This window comes from Marmota marmota, unplaced genomic scaffold (genome assembly GCF_001458135.2).
Source record: "Marmota marmota marmota unplaced genomic scaffold, marMar, whole genome shotgun sequence".
NCBI classification, from domain to species: domain Eukaryota; kingdom Metazoa; phylum Chordata; class Mammalia; order Rodentia; family Sciuridae; genus Marmota; species Marmota marmota.
This window is the reverse complement of record NW_026000019.1, coordinates 303432-320197: the sequence shown is the minus strand read 5'-3', so window position 1 is coordinate 320197 and position 16766 is coordinate 303432. Positions and strand designations below refer to the sequence as shown.

At 31.0% G+C, this 16766-nt stretch overlaps 1 protein-coding gene across 8 annotated transcripts in view; it reads right to left on the bottom strand.

The window, feature by feature from the left end:
- Positions 1–16766, bottom strand: part of Kcnt2 (potassium sodium-activated channel subfamily T member 2) — a 361454-nt gene that overhangs the window by 148420 nt on the left and 196268 nt on the right. For all 8 annotated transcript variants that reach the window (XM_048809800.1, XM_048809801.1, XM_048809804.1 and 5 more), the window contains one exon: positions 12123–12231. In XM_048809800.1, the coding sequence (XP_048665757.1) occupies positions 12123–12231 (109 nt within the window). The remainder of the gene's footprint in view (positions 1–12122; positions 12232–16766) is intronic.

Below are 16766 nucleotides of genomic sequence, written 5' to 3'. Positions count from 1 at the left end.
GGGGGGGGGGGGGGAACAAGAGAGGACTAGTCACTTGCAACACAATTCTTTTAATCTTCACTACACTGTGCATGTAATGGTATTGTCATTTTACTTAGTGAAGCTGAGAATAATTTCAGGTTCTTAGTGGCCATTTCATGTCCTATTCTTGTATGTAAAGTGTTCAATCTACCTATGCAACTCACTACTTTAGATTCTTAATATTGAAATTCTGCACGTTCTTTATATATACCTGGGTGCAAATTTTACCCATATGTGTTCATTGTGACTATTTTAACCCTAGTTAGTTAAGGGCTGCCTTTCTTTAAATAATATAGGTAAAGAGTGGTAGGATTAATTTTGATGATGGTTAAATTTTCAGTTTTTTCTTATTATTTTTTTGTTCTTGTTATTATTGTTTATAAGTTGTGAAATATTTTCTACCTAATTTTGAGAATATTCCCCTATGTTTTATTTTAGATATGTTGTAGCCTGTCCTTTAATCTATAGTATATTGTCAACAGCTCTCCATGGGCTGAGTGTGGATTGTGTAGCACATAGTACCTCTTGAGAGAAAAGGCCTGGCTCTTGGAACTCCCTGTCAAGAGATTGATCACATGATGCACGTGCATTCCTCTCTCCAGCTCTGCCTAAGATACCACAGAGCACCTGAGATGGGTGTGACTCATAAAGATGTCAATCAATCTGCTGAACACAAGACATCATGAAGCAAGACGCCACCCTTAAAACTTTATCTCCCTCTGATGCTCCCAATATAAAATAAAGGGATTCTGGGCTCATGCTCTCTTTCTTTTCCAGTGTTCTTGCCAGTGTGGAAGTTGACCTTAAAGTCGCAGAGCCACCCCTCTCTGGATCTGAAAAACTTATGTCTGTGTTGTGTGATTTTTCGCTGCTTTCTTAGCTTAATGTTGCAGCCAGTTCTTTTAAACCCAGTTCATCTCATCTGTGCAGGTCATAGACAAGAGTATATGACCTATTTCAAGTTCATATTTAGCCTATGTTGTGGAGTAAGGCCAAAAGTATATATTTTTTTCCAGATGGATATTCTGTTGATCCACAAATATTTTTTAAAGAACACCAGCACCCTAGGGATTAACTTGACATCTTTGTTAGAAATTTTTGAAAATATATAGCTGAATCAACTTCTGGACTGTATTTTTTTTGTTCCATTCATGTTTTTGTCTATCATTATGATAAATCGATGCTGTCTTGAATATTCCGCCATTAGAGTGAACATTTAAACAGGGTACTATAAATTTTATAACAGGTGTCTTTTTTTTCATAGTCATTATTATTATCATTTCTTTCCATTTTATATTAATTGTGAAATCATATTGTTAAATTTTCAAAGAGTCTTGTCTGACTTTTATTGACTCTATAGATTAATTTGGGTAGAATTAACAGGATAACAATATTGAGTCTTCCAATACATAAAAATGGTATGTTCCTCACTGTTTTAAATTTGTTTGAATTATCCTCTTAGTAATGTTTATAGTTTCACTTATACTGTACATATTTTAATAAATTTTCTCCAATAATTTCATATTTTGATGCAATTATAAAGGTAATATAATTTAAATGTTTAAATTATCATTGCATTAATTAATCCTCATACATTAAATCATCTTTATTAGATTCACTGATATTTATATAGAAATCTTGGTTTGAATTATGAATAAAGACATTTTTACTATTTCCATTCCCATATATATTTTTCATTGATTTATTTTTCCTGCCTATTTACAAAGGTTAGGACCCATATGATGGTCAACAGAAGAAGAGGAGATATTTTTTTAATTGTTCTCAATATTAGAATTAAAAATTCAGTTAGTTCCCTTCTACTTCCAATGTGCACAAGTTTTTGTAAAATATTTATTGACTTTTTAAAACTCAGATGCTGCTATTGTATAAAGTGATGCGATCATGTACTTTATTTTCGCCTTAGAGTACAAATATGGTGAATTCTATCTGATGTTTAAATGCATATGACTTGTGGAGCCACAAAAATAAGCCCCACTTGTTTATAATATATTTGTCTAAATATGACTGAATTTGATTTGCTATGTTGAACATTTTTGCATCTTGATTCATAATAAATATCAGTCTATAAGTTTCTTTAGCCATTATGTTTTTTACCTAATCAAATGAATCTGGGAACATAATTTTTTTTTTCTGTTCTTATATTTTTTGGAAGTAAAGTTAGATTTCTACCTCAATCACTATCCCTTAGAATTTCATGCTTTTTGGTTTTTTTAAAATTTTTAATTTGCTACTGGCCAATGTGAATCTTACTTTACCCAATATTGAAAAGTTTTCTCTTTTTTTCAAAATCTTTATTTTTTTTATTTATTTTTATGTGGTGCTGAGGATCGAACCCAGGGTCTCTCAGGTGTGAGGCAAGCACTCTACCACTGAGCCACAACCCCGGCCCCGAAATTGTTTTCTTTCTCTAAAAATATGGCGCTTTGTTTGGGGGTAAGGTGAATTTGGTACTTCCAAGGCCTTTTATTTAAGATTTGCAAGGCCAGTTTTGGCAGACAATTCTTGGATGGCTTCAAAGATCCAAGGTTCCTGGTATATACATCTTGTATCATGTTTTTGAGTGTGGACAGTGCATGTAAATATAATAGGATTATACTACTATGATTAAGTTTTGATATATAAAAAAGCTGAGTCAGGTGGCTTTTACTCAGTAAAGAAAGAGAATAACCTTGGTTGGCCTTGATCTTAAAAGAAGACTAGTGCTTTGTCAAAGGACAATGTCAAAGCTACAATAAATGTCATCCTATGGCCTTTAAGAAACAAATGGCCATCTTGTATAAAAGGCCATGTAGCAGAAGAAGGAGGGCAGGTTCTAGAAAGTGGAGCCTCCATTAGAAATCCATCATGAGCTGAAACCTAAAAACAAAAAGTGAACTTGGAAGAACTTTAGCCTCAGATGAGATAATAAAACCATCAGATATCTTCAGTATAGACTGCTAAGACACTAACAAGGGGTAGATAATAAATTTATGTTATTTGAAGACAAAAAGATAGTGGTAATTTATTATATATCAAGAGAAATCCAATACTGATTGATTTAGAACAGCCTTGCCTCCAGGGAATAGTTGAACCTAACTGCCAAATGACTTTTCTTCCAAAATTTCAAATGTCCTGGCTAATCACCAAGGTCACCCAGAATTTCAGAATTTGAAGGTCTCTCCATCCTATTTGTGCTCTGAGGATTGTTTTGCTTATGAGTCCCTGGTGGTTTTTAGCCTGGCCTTTGAACTTTTATTTTATGTTTATATAATTTAATGCTCAGAAAAGATCACAAGGATTTAAATTTTGACTTCTGGTGCTCTTTCTGTATTTCACCCTCTTTAAGACTCTACCTGTATGTGTCAATATGACCAAACATTACTTGTATATTGCAAACTATTTCATATATATATTTTTGCCACAGTTTTGTTTTACTGATTTATGGTATTACTTTTAAATGTGATTACTGGATATTTTGATCTCTTCATATTATATTAATAAAATACTATATGTCAGGTACTATGTTATCAATGAAGAGATAGCACACATAAGAAAGGATATTCTACTGTTAGATATCTAAGGAACTAAAATTCAATTAGTTCCTTATATAACAGAATTATTATTAATTGTGAGAATATACAAAAAAATAAGAATTGCAAAGATAAAATGATTTCTCACACTCTCATGGTTCTCACAGTCAACTGATCATTAAATCTACAATATATATCTGAAGTGTTTCATGAATCTGTTCTCACTCTCCATTTCCATTATCACCACTCTTGTTCAATTTCTCAGTATCTCTCACCTGAACAACTACAACAGATACCTAAATAATCACTCCTATGAGATTCTTTTCGTCCTTTCCACTGCACATTTTCCCTAGAGCTACTGTGTTATCTGGATAAAACTATATGCCTTCATCTAATACCCTCTTTAGCCTCTCATTACTTCTCCAACAAAATTCTAATGACTTAGCAAAATCTAATTTATAATCAAGCACACATGCATTTATTGGATTATGTGTATGTACAATATGAAGCACCTATGCACTAATATTTAAGGCAAATTTTAATTTTAATTTTATAAGCATCCCATTATAATAACTATCATTGCTATTTGCTAGCTGTCCTGCTACTAAAAACTCATTCTTGGAGTCAAAAATTACATTTTAAGAGACTTTTCTCAAAGCAAAGGCAGTTCAGTGATGAAATTATATTAAACCATGAAAATATTAACTATTTGTTGCATTCCATTGGATTTACTGTAATCATAAAGCAATATCAAATGAAACTACCGCATAGTTGGAATCATGTTTTGACATTTACAAGTGGCAAGGAGTGGAAGGGAGGGATTATCAACTTAAAATTAAATCTATGCAGAAAGAACAGGCTCAAACTGATATCTTGGGCAGCACGTAAAAGTACATTGTGTCAATGATTTTTTTAAAGGGTGTGAGGTAGGGACATGATAAAAGTTGGCATTGGCCTAGAAAGAGCATTGTATTCATAATTGTATCAGCAGGACCTGGAACAACAAAGTTCTCACATTAGAAAGTCAAGAAAGTAGTTTGAATAAGTAAATGAGAATGAAAAAAGAGACATACCTGACCTTCTTCAAAAAGCATTTGTGTCTAAGAACTACTTTATGGACTTAAAATCATAGGTCTAGCATATGATAGAATGTGCCTGCTATTTTCCAAATACTGTAAATATTCTTCTATTACAGACCATGAAATTTTATGCTTGTGAAACATATAAGAAAATTAATGGAGGGAGGCATAAAAAATGCTGAGTTAATTAAATCATAACTGCTCCACATGAAGATGACTTGCAATACCTAATGTTCAGAATCACGTTATTCATGTGTCAAAGAGAATGAACCAGCCAGATAGTTTGGCTATATAATTGACCTGCATATTAAATTTTTAAATGTCACAAAAAGAAAAACCAAACAACTTATTAAAATATTTTTTAGAAGGAATGAACTCTAGGAACAAATTTCACTTAAAAATAATCTAAAACTTAACAAATGCTAATTTGTTATTTTGATGAAATGGACCATGATTACATAAGACATTAACATTAAATTGTGGGACCTGAGGGTTGTAGAAGAACTTTCACAACTATCAGTACCACTCCTCTGTAAATCTGAAAATTTTCAATCAAAATAATTTTAAATGAAAAAAATTAAAGATAGTGAAAGTAAAACTTTGTGTAATTACTGAACTTAAAATTTTTAGGAACATTTTTTATGACAACACCATTTGAGTATGAACTGAATTTATAGACTTTTTATTAGCTTCTTGGAAAAAAAACATTATTGTACAGTACACGTATGGCAGAATTTACCAATTCTCAGGAAAGTGCACTGAGTAAAAGCATTTGTGTAAATGTATGCATGTGTACACAGAGAGAAGGTCAAGCAAATGTGGCAAAATGTTAACGATCATTAAAAGTAGATGGAATGAATATAGTTTCATTGTCTATTTATTTTAAAAATGTGAGTTTGATAACTTCTCAAGAAAAAAAAAAGAAAATAGCAAGGAAATACACACACAAAAAAAGACTCCTGATAGTTCTGTCTTTAAATATGACCTTAGATCAAGTAGTTTCCGTTGATCTCCACAGTAATATAAAAAGAAAATGACTTCCATCTTAAATTTCAAGAATTTTCAAAAGTTTGGTGTTTTATATTTTGAAAATATAGAAATCCAAAGCATTATGTTCTTAAGTAGGTTGTAAGAATAAAGTTTAAGATGATGACTATGTGGGCGTTATATGGGAAATGAAGAAATGTTTCAGCATGAAAAACTCACACTTCACCATTTGGTGAAAGTCAAGCCTGCATATCCATATGTTATTTAGAAACAGCTAAGATAATTTCCAATATTTATACTGCTTGGAAATAGTTTCACACTCTCTTTTTTTGGGTAGGAAAAAAGGCATTGAAATGTCTGGTGCTTCAGTAAAAACTACATGGTGACAAAGCTTCCATTTTTTGTTCAGATCATTTCTCCAAGATATACATGTATGTATGTATGTATTTTAAACAATACAGTTTCTATAATGGCAGTCATATTATCTCCCTTAAGAAAAAGCATATTTTAAAATATTACTGATGATATTGCTAAAATATATTTACTTTTGCTGTACATTTAACTTTCATTGTAATTACTTTTTTTTTAATTACTGTAAAAGCTAGCTCCTACAGTTCTGTTATAATGATTCATTCTTCTAGGCATGTTCTAACTGTGAAGTAAAAAGTGTTTCATTCAGTCAACACTTTACTATTGAAATATGGTTCTTTCTTTCATTCATGAACAATAATCAAATTCCGTTACATGTGGTATATAATCAATGCAGAAAAAAAATTCAGACAATTCACAATTGCATTCACTAATAGATTTTTATATTCCTTGCCCTACTCGTAGGTGAAAATTTGCCAGTTTGATTTTTTATGTTTTTTTTATATTAGTTAAATAGAAAATTTTCAAAGGACTCACCCAATGATTAAAAGAAAATTAACTGAGGAAGAAAAGACAACTGAATATTGACAAAAGATGGAAATAGAGTGTTAACCTAAATGTAGCTATTACTTTATTAGTATAACATTAATTTGCCTCTCATTGATTTTCTGAGTAACTTCTAACTAGTAGACAGAAGTAAGATTTTTTTATATTAAAAGAATAATTGGATAACAGTTTGTTCTTAAAGTTCACTGAAGGTCATTCAAGGTTTTTCTTTTTCTTTCTTTCTTTTTTTCTTCTCAGTAATGTACACATTTTTCCCATTGGCTTTATTTATTTATTTACTTACTTATTTTTGTTGTGTGCTTGAGATTGTTTAATGATTATTTTTGGAATGAAGTATGGTGAAGGAAATAGTTTTGGAACTCCAGAAATACATTTGAAAACTATATTTTACCTTTTTCATCATGTTTTGTCAAATAAGAGGAAATTATTTATGAAGGGCTCAATAACATGGAGGCATATTTTTTTTCCAGGTTATTTTAGATCACTTAATTGACCTTGGGGAGGCTTTACTAGAATTATTGGTCCTATAACAGGTTGGCAGAGAATACAAAATGTAAACACAACCATATTTTACATTGATCATATCTACCAAACACTGTCATCACCTCTGCCATGTTTCAATGCCAACTGCCACTTCTTTCAAAATTATTGGTAAAGTGTTTCTCACTGTTTCTCATTTGACTTTTGACTATGAAAATTGACCCAAAAAATCCATAAGACACACTCTTAAAAATAAAAATACTATAAAAGAATTAGAATTTCATCATCTGTATACTAAAAAATGGAAGCAAGAGAGCTTAGCCTGATAATGAAGGAAAAAAGATGTAGCTGTCCTTCTGTGATGCCCAGCAGTAATCACAAATGCATATGTGAAAGGGAATTCAAAGAGAAACAGTAAGCTCACAGATCAACTTGTGAACACCCAGGAAAAAAAAATGACAAGGGAATATTTTGGAATAACTAAATAAGAGATGATCATGTGTGGACTAGGATTGTCAATAAGGCTGAGAAATTCAGGCAGTATAACTGACAGGTTGTGATGATATATTGAATATCGTAGCTGAAAGAATGACTCATAGGTTTTTGCTTAAGTTCTAAGTTGGTAAGGGGAAGAGTGAAAAGTTCTAGACCAGTACAAATCAATAAATGTTTTTAGATATCTTAATTTTGAAATGGCTATTAAAAATATACTAGGGGATATTGACGGTGTAAGTTGCAGATACAAAACTGAAGCTCACAGTGGATACTGAAGGAGAAATTTAAACTTATAAATGGATGAGATCCAACAAGAAACAGGTATATAGGGAAAAAAGCAAATTATATTGAATTTTCCTTAAAATAATCTGATAACATGTAGAAAATGGCAATTTTATTTCTTGCCTGCTAATATTTATTCTCTGCATTTTCCATATTTACAAAAATCTGTAGGATTTGAGGGAAAAAGTAGAAAACGATCGTTTTAACAGATACCATTATTTGTTCCTAATTTTAAAGACATATTTTGAATATGAGATCATTCAATGTTTATTTTCTCTGGGTTATTTTGAAGATAACTTCCCTTAGGTTTGGAGGTTTTTGTTTCTAGCTTCTCGGTAGTTTTCTTGCTATCATTTTATTTTTTTGCTTGTGAATATATATTGAATTTTCTTTCATATACTTTTCCTGCATCCATTGAAAAGATAATGTGATCATTCTCCGTTAACACGATAATCTATTTCAGGAATAACTTAACTTGCTGGTGATATATTCTTTTTAAAATAGATTATTTAGTTTGTTTTGGTAAATATTTTATATAATGTTTAACTACGTTAACCAATTAAATTAGTCTCTAAATGTCATTTCTAATGCTATCCTTAATGAATTTTTTTAAGACTATGTTGGTCCCATAATATGAGTTGGAGAAATAGCTTTCTTTTCTATTCTCTGGGAAAATATATGTAAGCTCAGAATCATGTACTGTTTGAATTGCTGTAATAATATTTCAGTTATTTTTCCTGGCAATAACTATGATAAATATTTGTCATGAGGATGAGAAATAGGTACCCAAGATATTAGTGATAACAATTACCCTGACAGACATCATTAACTGGTGGCTGGTTTTCTTCAAAATATTTTCTTCAATCATGAAAACCCTATGGGGTAGTTTCTCTTACAAGCTTTTATAAATCATAAACCACAAGCTTAGAGAAATAAAGAGTCCTGAGGTCCTGTATTTAATACACAGTAGAACAAAGATTTCACCAAAAAAAGGTCTCACTTTAGAATGTCTGGTTTTAATCACGTACTTTGATGAATTTATTATAAAAAGGGAAAATATTCTGTGAATTATACTCTTCTGTTATGTGAATTTGCCTGTGATTTATAGTTTATATTCAGATATCTTTTATAAATATTCTTCCTGATTCCCTCTATATTAATTTGTTTAGCTTCCATTCTTGGTAATATGAATGAAAGTTTATCTTTTCTATTGCTCAAACCACATGGATCAGAACTTTTTCTTATTGGATCTGATCAAAGTATAGAAGACTGTTTTAATTATAATTAATAGCCTAAATCTCATGTAAAAAAATCTTATGTAAAAATTTATTCAAATAAGAATGTAATAATTCAATAATTTTATTTTCACAAGAGAAGTATAAAAGGTCTGAATTGTAAGTGTGCATAAAATAATAATTGCTATGTTGTTGTTGTGTTTTGCTCTCTAATGTTTAATGCATAAACAAGTTAAGTTTATCCATTTTACACATCTTTTAATAAAATAAATTCACTTTTAAAAATGCATTACATTTACTAATGGCAGGAATTCCACAATTTAGTGGAAGTTTAAGAGGCTATGTACTGGGCTGGGGATGTGGCTCAAGTGGTAGCGCGCTTGCCTGGCATGCGTGCGGCCCGGGTTCGATCCTCAGCACCACATACAAACAAAGATGTTGTGTCTGCCGAAAACTAAAAAATAAATATTAAAAAATTAAATAAAAAATAGGCTATGTACTGGAAATTAGAATGTCTAATTCCATATCTTGTGAAAATTATAAAAGTGTTTATTTAATATTCAGGCAAATGCAAGGTTAGGAATATAATGAATATCATCCAGTGAAGATGACTTAAAAATAAAGCAATTACTATTTTATCACATATGATGTTAGTATTCTATTGCTAAAAAACAAATAATCCCTATGCTTTATAACAAAGAAAACTTATTTCTCAACATAGTGTGGGTTAGTATGATTCAGTGAGCTGATGGGTAAGGAAGTTGGGAGCTGAATAGGCACAATGCTGGGATAGATATGCCTCACTTTTCACATGACTTTCCATCCTCAGAGAGGATAAACAAAGCTCCTAATATGAGTATATAGCAGAAGCTCCATGGCTTTTCAGTGTTTTCATTATGATATCATATGTTACAGTATATTGGTCAAAGCAAACCACAAGGAAAACCATATTCAAGGCTGGAGAAGTAGATTTCTACTCTTTGTGGATAAAAAGCCAGAAAGTCCCATTGCAAGGTGACACACACTCAGGGAGTATGGTTCATGGGGACTACTATTTTAAGCATCCACACAAACTAAGCAACATTTTAATATACTATCCTTGTAAAGGTAAAGCTCATAATTTTTTATGAACTCATGCTGTTATAAAATACATTATATTGGGTTTGTGAACCTTATATATCACTGCAAGCTTTATTTTTATGACATTTTAAAGAAACAAGGGTGCTTTCATCATTTCATAATATAAAAAGAACTCCTCAAATTTCAACAGGTGTCAAAATGAGAAATATTGAGATAAACTATTAAGATACAATTTTATTATTTCACTCATTTTCACAATTGTAAACTAAAAATTTAAAAGATCAACGCAAATAATGCCTGTATTTTTATATAAAAATAGATTAGTTCAGCAAGTTTGATCTGTGGGGAGTATTTCCATAGCTTACTACAGAAGGAAGGAAGAACTGAAGTCTATTCTCAATTTTAGTTATGAAACATTCAATATTACAAATTGTCCTCCCAAACCACACATTGTAATTGTTTTAAGATTTAGATTCAATACTCATTTAGTGAACATTGAATGTGTTTTAGATTAGTATTTATTTAACATAACTGATGAAGCAGAAATACCATATATATTATGATCTTTTATAAAGAAGAAAAATAGGGCTCAGAATACTAATTTGCATGCATCAAGGTTAAGCTATAGGACCGAATTTTAAATTCATATTTTGGGGACTTTGCATAGTGCCATGTCATTACCGCTATCCTAAAAGTTTTGTCAAAGCAAATAATTCCCAGGTTTAATGAAAAATTTTCAAAAATATCCTTTTTTTTCTAAGTGATAAAAAAGGTACTTTAGAGAAACTACTGGCATTTAGTCATTGTTAATTACATGTGTACCAGGGAGTAGGTGGCTTACTTTACTTGTATTTTTCCACTTTGTTCACAGGATCACTTACAAAAGATGTACCTTTAGTTTTAAGTTAAAGCAATAGGATTAAAGAAGCCCTAGCACTATCTCAGACCATTTAAATCAGAATCTCTCTAATTATTACTTTAAAAAAGTCTTCCAAACAGATATTAATATGTAGCCAAGTATGAAAGACATTACTTGAAGTTGTTCACTCTACATTTTCAGAAAAAATATAATGATGCAATGGAAGGCTAGTATATATAAAACAGAAGAAATAGAATAGCAATAATCTCTTGATTTTCCTATTATTATTTTAATACCTTAGGGTTAGAATTTTTTATTTCAATATCATATGCTAACAAGTAAGCATTTTAACATTTGTGAACAAGTCTTCTGAAGGAAAAGCATTTTGCTGACACATTGCTAAAATTACCTACATTATAATAAATTTGATGTTTCAGGCTATTAAGGTAAAATATAAAACACAATACAGTTGTTATATTTGGGGAACAATATGTATGTGATTCACTGCCTGAATTAAAATTAGTTCCTTTCTCCCATGGAAGCATTTAAGAAAAAAATAATCAAGCACCACTTCATTGTTCAATTTCCTAACAATTCAAAGGAAAAAAATCTCATTTGATCAATTCTCTTAAAAGTATTGCTTTCAAAAAACTCACACAGATATCTTTTTCTTGAAAATTTTCCAAAGTCTACACCCCAAATTAAATCTATTTAAATGTACCAAAACATGTTAATACATTATTCTATAGTGGGACAAACTTATCTGTGTTTTAAATAATCTATAGGAAAGTATTATTCTATATATATACTTAAGGATAAATGAAGAAAGGATTTGAAATGTGTGTTCCTATTGTGTACAAATCAACTGCCAATCAACTTAGGTTTACAAAGTTATCCAGTAAGCTTAATTCTTAAAGTCACCAAGTTACATTTAAAAGTAAAGGATCTCTCCCCAAATTATAGTTTCATACATTAAAGTGAGGAAATTCATTTACAACAAGTAAACGATAAAAAAGAAAATCCTTTCTGTTTTGTAAGATGAATACATTTAGTTGCTACTAACTTCAAAGACACAGCTTTTAAATTACAATGAGAGCTGGAAGAAATTCAAAGAATCTCATTCAGGATTAAAACTTACCAGCAAATTTGATATGGAATTTATTTTCTGGCTTTAATATCTGGACATACAAAGGACAATTTGGAGCAAAATCTTTTACAGCCCATGCCCTCAAAATAGTCTGATGATCCTGAAATGACAAAAAGTCAAAATATTATGAGAATAATTTAAAAAATAATTTAAAAGCTTCAAATATATAAAGTAAAAATATTCAAGCAATTGGTGTGTTAAGTGATCAACTCCATAGTTCAAAACGTGTACAAACATGACCATTTACATTGAGGACACAATAAAAAAGGGTAACAGTAAACTGCAAAAGTAATAGTAAACTATAAGAGTAAACAGTAACTGAAGAAGAGGGTAACAGTACTTACTTCAATCAGCACTAATTATAGCAATTAGTTCAAAATTGAATAGGTAGACAAATGCAAAAAAAAAAAAGTTTTCTAAAACACTCCTGTGAGTCAGAAGCCTCCAGAATTGCAGCACAACTAACACAGCATTTGACCTAATAGCAATCTCTATGGAAGAAAAAAATACTGACTGATATTATTAACATATTTAGAAGGAATGGTAAAAGGAAAACAACTACAGTGGCCATTTATCTAAAGGACACATTATTTCACATTTTTATGCAACAGTAGAGGTTAATGGATTTAACTGTGTGTGTATAAAGAAGAAAAACTTGTATATATAATAAAATAGAAAATGTTTGAATGATAAAACTTAAAAAAATCCAATTCATGCTTAAAATGAAATCTTATAATACTCACACCCTAAATAATTATATAATGAATTAAATAAATCAATACAGAGTTTTAGAGAACTATGCCTCACAGTTATAGTTAATACATTTTTTAAAAGAAGCACAAAGATGTTTTATATAGTAGCCAATAGTCACATGCAGATGTTAAATTCTATTTAACTAAAATAAAAAATTCTATTCTACCCATACATCACATGTTCAAAGTAACATCTGACTAGTGGCTGCCATATTGGACAGTGGAGATATAGAGCAATTCCATCATCATAGAAAGTTCTATTTGACATATTGCTGGGAAAGAAAGGAATATCAAAGCATAGGTAGATATGAGGGATTGTTTATCTAAATGCAGAAAGAAATAGTTCTTATAAAAGTTGGTACTTGCTTTAGACTGAATATTGGTGTCTTCCCCTGCTCCCCAAATTTATATGATGAAATCCCAACTCCAACTGTGATAGTATTATAAGATGTGGCCTTTGGAGATCATTAAGTCATGAGCATCTTACCCTCATGGGATTGATGTTCTTATGAAATAGACCACATTGAACTCCCAAGCTTCTTCAACCATAGGAGGATGCAATATGAAGACAATGTCTGTAAACTAGGAAGTCAGTTCTTACCTGACTCCCCTAGTACCTTGACTGCAGGCTTTCTAGTCTGGACAATTGTGAGAAATAAGTTTTTGTTGTTTATAACCCACTCCTTCTATTATATTTTTTAACAGCAGCCCAAACTAAGATTGTAATTGCAAATTATTTAAATATTTATGAATAGAAGTCCAGAATAGCTCCAGTGGACAATGTGCATACTCAGAAAAAATTAGTACATGGTGATGACTCTAATAATGCTACGGATTCACCAAATGGTATCTGTTGATTATGTAACACATTTAAAATCTGATGATAAGATTAGAGGTCATTCAGGAGTGCTTGGTGGTTGTTATTTCTTTCAGTAAAAGTAAAAAACATGAATGGTAAGGAAGAAATTGAAAAAAAACACTATTAAAGTAAATATATATATATATATATATATATATATATATATATATGTTTTTTTTTTCATTTTGTTTAGTGTTGTGTTAAAGAAAGTGGGCATTTTTAGCATTTTAATCCTGCTTTTGACACTTAATACCTGACTGGACTTGGACAAGGTAGAGTTGCCAATTTGAAAAAAATATTTTTCTACCTTATAGGATTTCTATCTTATAGAAATATATACATCACATAGAAAGCTCTTATCAAAAACTGGAAGTTAGCTAACGTTGGATAAACATAAGCTTTTTTTTCTATGTGAATCGTCTTAATAATAGGAGTAGTATCACTAAGGATAAAAGTTAAAGAACATGGATGGATTTCTTAGCAAGAAGATATTAAAATGAGATTTGCTTCCTGACACCACAGACAAATGAAACATTAATAATGAAGGAGGGAATACCAGATGCTAGGAGATCTACCAATAAGGAAAAGTAAGCTCCTCGTAAATTGTACTTCTTGCAGATAACAACTATAAGCTCTGGATTAAAATCTATAAAATCATCACACAAGGGATAAAAATGAAATAAAATAGGCAGTTATTGGGGGAAACTAAAACTGGGAGGAAGAAACTTACATGTCATATTTTTCCCCAGTTTTGTTGCTTTGACCTGAGAGCAGCTGTGATTATCACAGCAACACAGGGTGACAAAAACTTCATAGCAAGCCTACAAGAAGAAATAGGGAACAGAGCCAGGCATATGAAGGGACGCAGACTTGAAAAAGGGAAAGACAGAGAAGAGAAACCAAATATATTATGTATACATTTATACACCTTTGGCTAACCCATAAGTCATTCATGCCCATGGGTTATAATTGTAATCTGAACTGATATTTGAGCTACTTTCAACTTCCAGGGTGATAAATTTTGCATTTTCAGCTACACCAAATGAAATTCCCTCTTAAAAAGAACAAAACCACTTTTTGGAGGAAAACAAAAAGGATTCATGGCTCCACAACATGATGCAATACCTGCAATATCCACAAGCAATGCAAAATTGCTTAACATAGGAAGTGCCATGAAAATGTGACCCATTTTCATAGGAAAAAAATATAATGATAACTAATAGATGTTAGCCTTTACTGTCTGGATGCTAGAATTATCAGACAAGAAACAAAAGCCACTAGTACAACTATGATCAACATAGTAATGCAATATATACCTGTTACAAATAAAAGGAAAGCAAAACCAGAGTAAGAGAAAGGATTTTGAACATCAAATAAAAGAATACAATGTTTATGAAAAATATTCACTGGACAGACTTTGAAGAAGAAAGGAAGACAGAAGAAAGAGTCTGCAAACCTGATCATAGATCAACTTATCTTATTCAATTCATAAAACAAAGAGAAAAGTAAAGAACAAAGCAACAGTGTTCAGTCTCTTATGAAACAATGTAAGATAGCTCTTACATATGTAGGTGGATGCCCAGGAAGAAAACAAAATTGAAAAAAAGGCAGACAATGATTTGGAGAATAGCTAAAAATATCTCAATTTTATAACACACACACACACACACACACACACACACACACATTCATTGAAGGAGCTCAGGAAACTCCAAGAATTCTTGACAGAACAAAAGAAAGAGAGTCATACGACCAAGGATTCACATCAGAAATTATTAATCCAAGGAACAATGGTATAACTGTACTAAAGTTCAGAATGAAGGAAAAAAAAAACAGCCAGCATTTTATATCTAGAGAAAATATTCAGAGAAGGTGAAATAAAGTGTTTATTTAAAATAAAGAAATCTATTCTTTTTAGATATACATGACAGTAGAATGTATTTTAGCAAATTGTTCATACATGGAGTATACCTTATTCTAATTAGGATCCTGTTATTGTGGTTGTACACTTTATAAATGCAACAAAGAAATCGAATAAAAAAGTAGAAAGGGGGAATTAGAGAGAAAAAAGTAAGAGGGAACCACAGAAAGCATTTTTGGTGGATCTAAATCTCCACAGGAAAATGACTTTAAATGTTTTAATATGTCGAATACACATATTAAAATGCAAAGATTATAAGAATGATCGAAGTATTTTTCCAGATTTTCAAATTTGATTAATATAATATAAAATTATACAGAATGGGCTTCATTGTGGCATATCTGTGCATGCACATAACATTTTTGATCATTTCTACCCCTAATACACTCCTTCCTACCACTCCCAGATCTCCTTCTTCTTCCTATTCTCTAGTAGTCTCCCTTCTACCTTCATGGTATCTTTCCCCTCCCCCAAGATTTCATATGAGAGAAAAGTAAGCTCCAAATATGAACTACTTAGAAAAGCTATATTTTAAATTTAAAGTTATTGAAATGTAAAATTAAGTGGATTTTAATACAAAAACAATTAAGTTTCAAAGTGTACACAAACATTTGCTGGAAATAGATGGAACTGGAGAACACCATGCTAACAATAAATCACACTCAGAGAGTCACACTCAGGGGCAAATGTATTCTCTCACATGCAGAAGATAGGGAGAAAAACAAAATATAAAAGGAATATCATAAAAAATAGTATGGAGACCAGAAGAGTAAGGAAGGGGATTGAAGGAGGGAGAAGGGGAGGGGAAAAAGGAAGTATTAGGGACTAAAGTAGAGCAATTATATTCTGTGTACTTGTGATTACATCAAAATGAGCCCCAATATTATGTACACCTATAATGCACTAATGAAAACATTAAAAAATACACTAAATATATTCTTACAGATGTCCCAGCAATTGGGGTCCTTGATATTTACCAATCATTTGGTTTATGTCCACACAAAAATCTGCACTCAAATGCTTATGGCAATTTGATTCATAATTGCATACATTTGAAAATAACCAGACACCCTGCAATAGGTAAATGGATAAAAAATTTATGC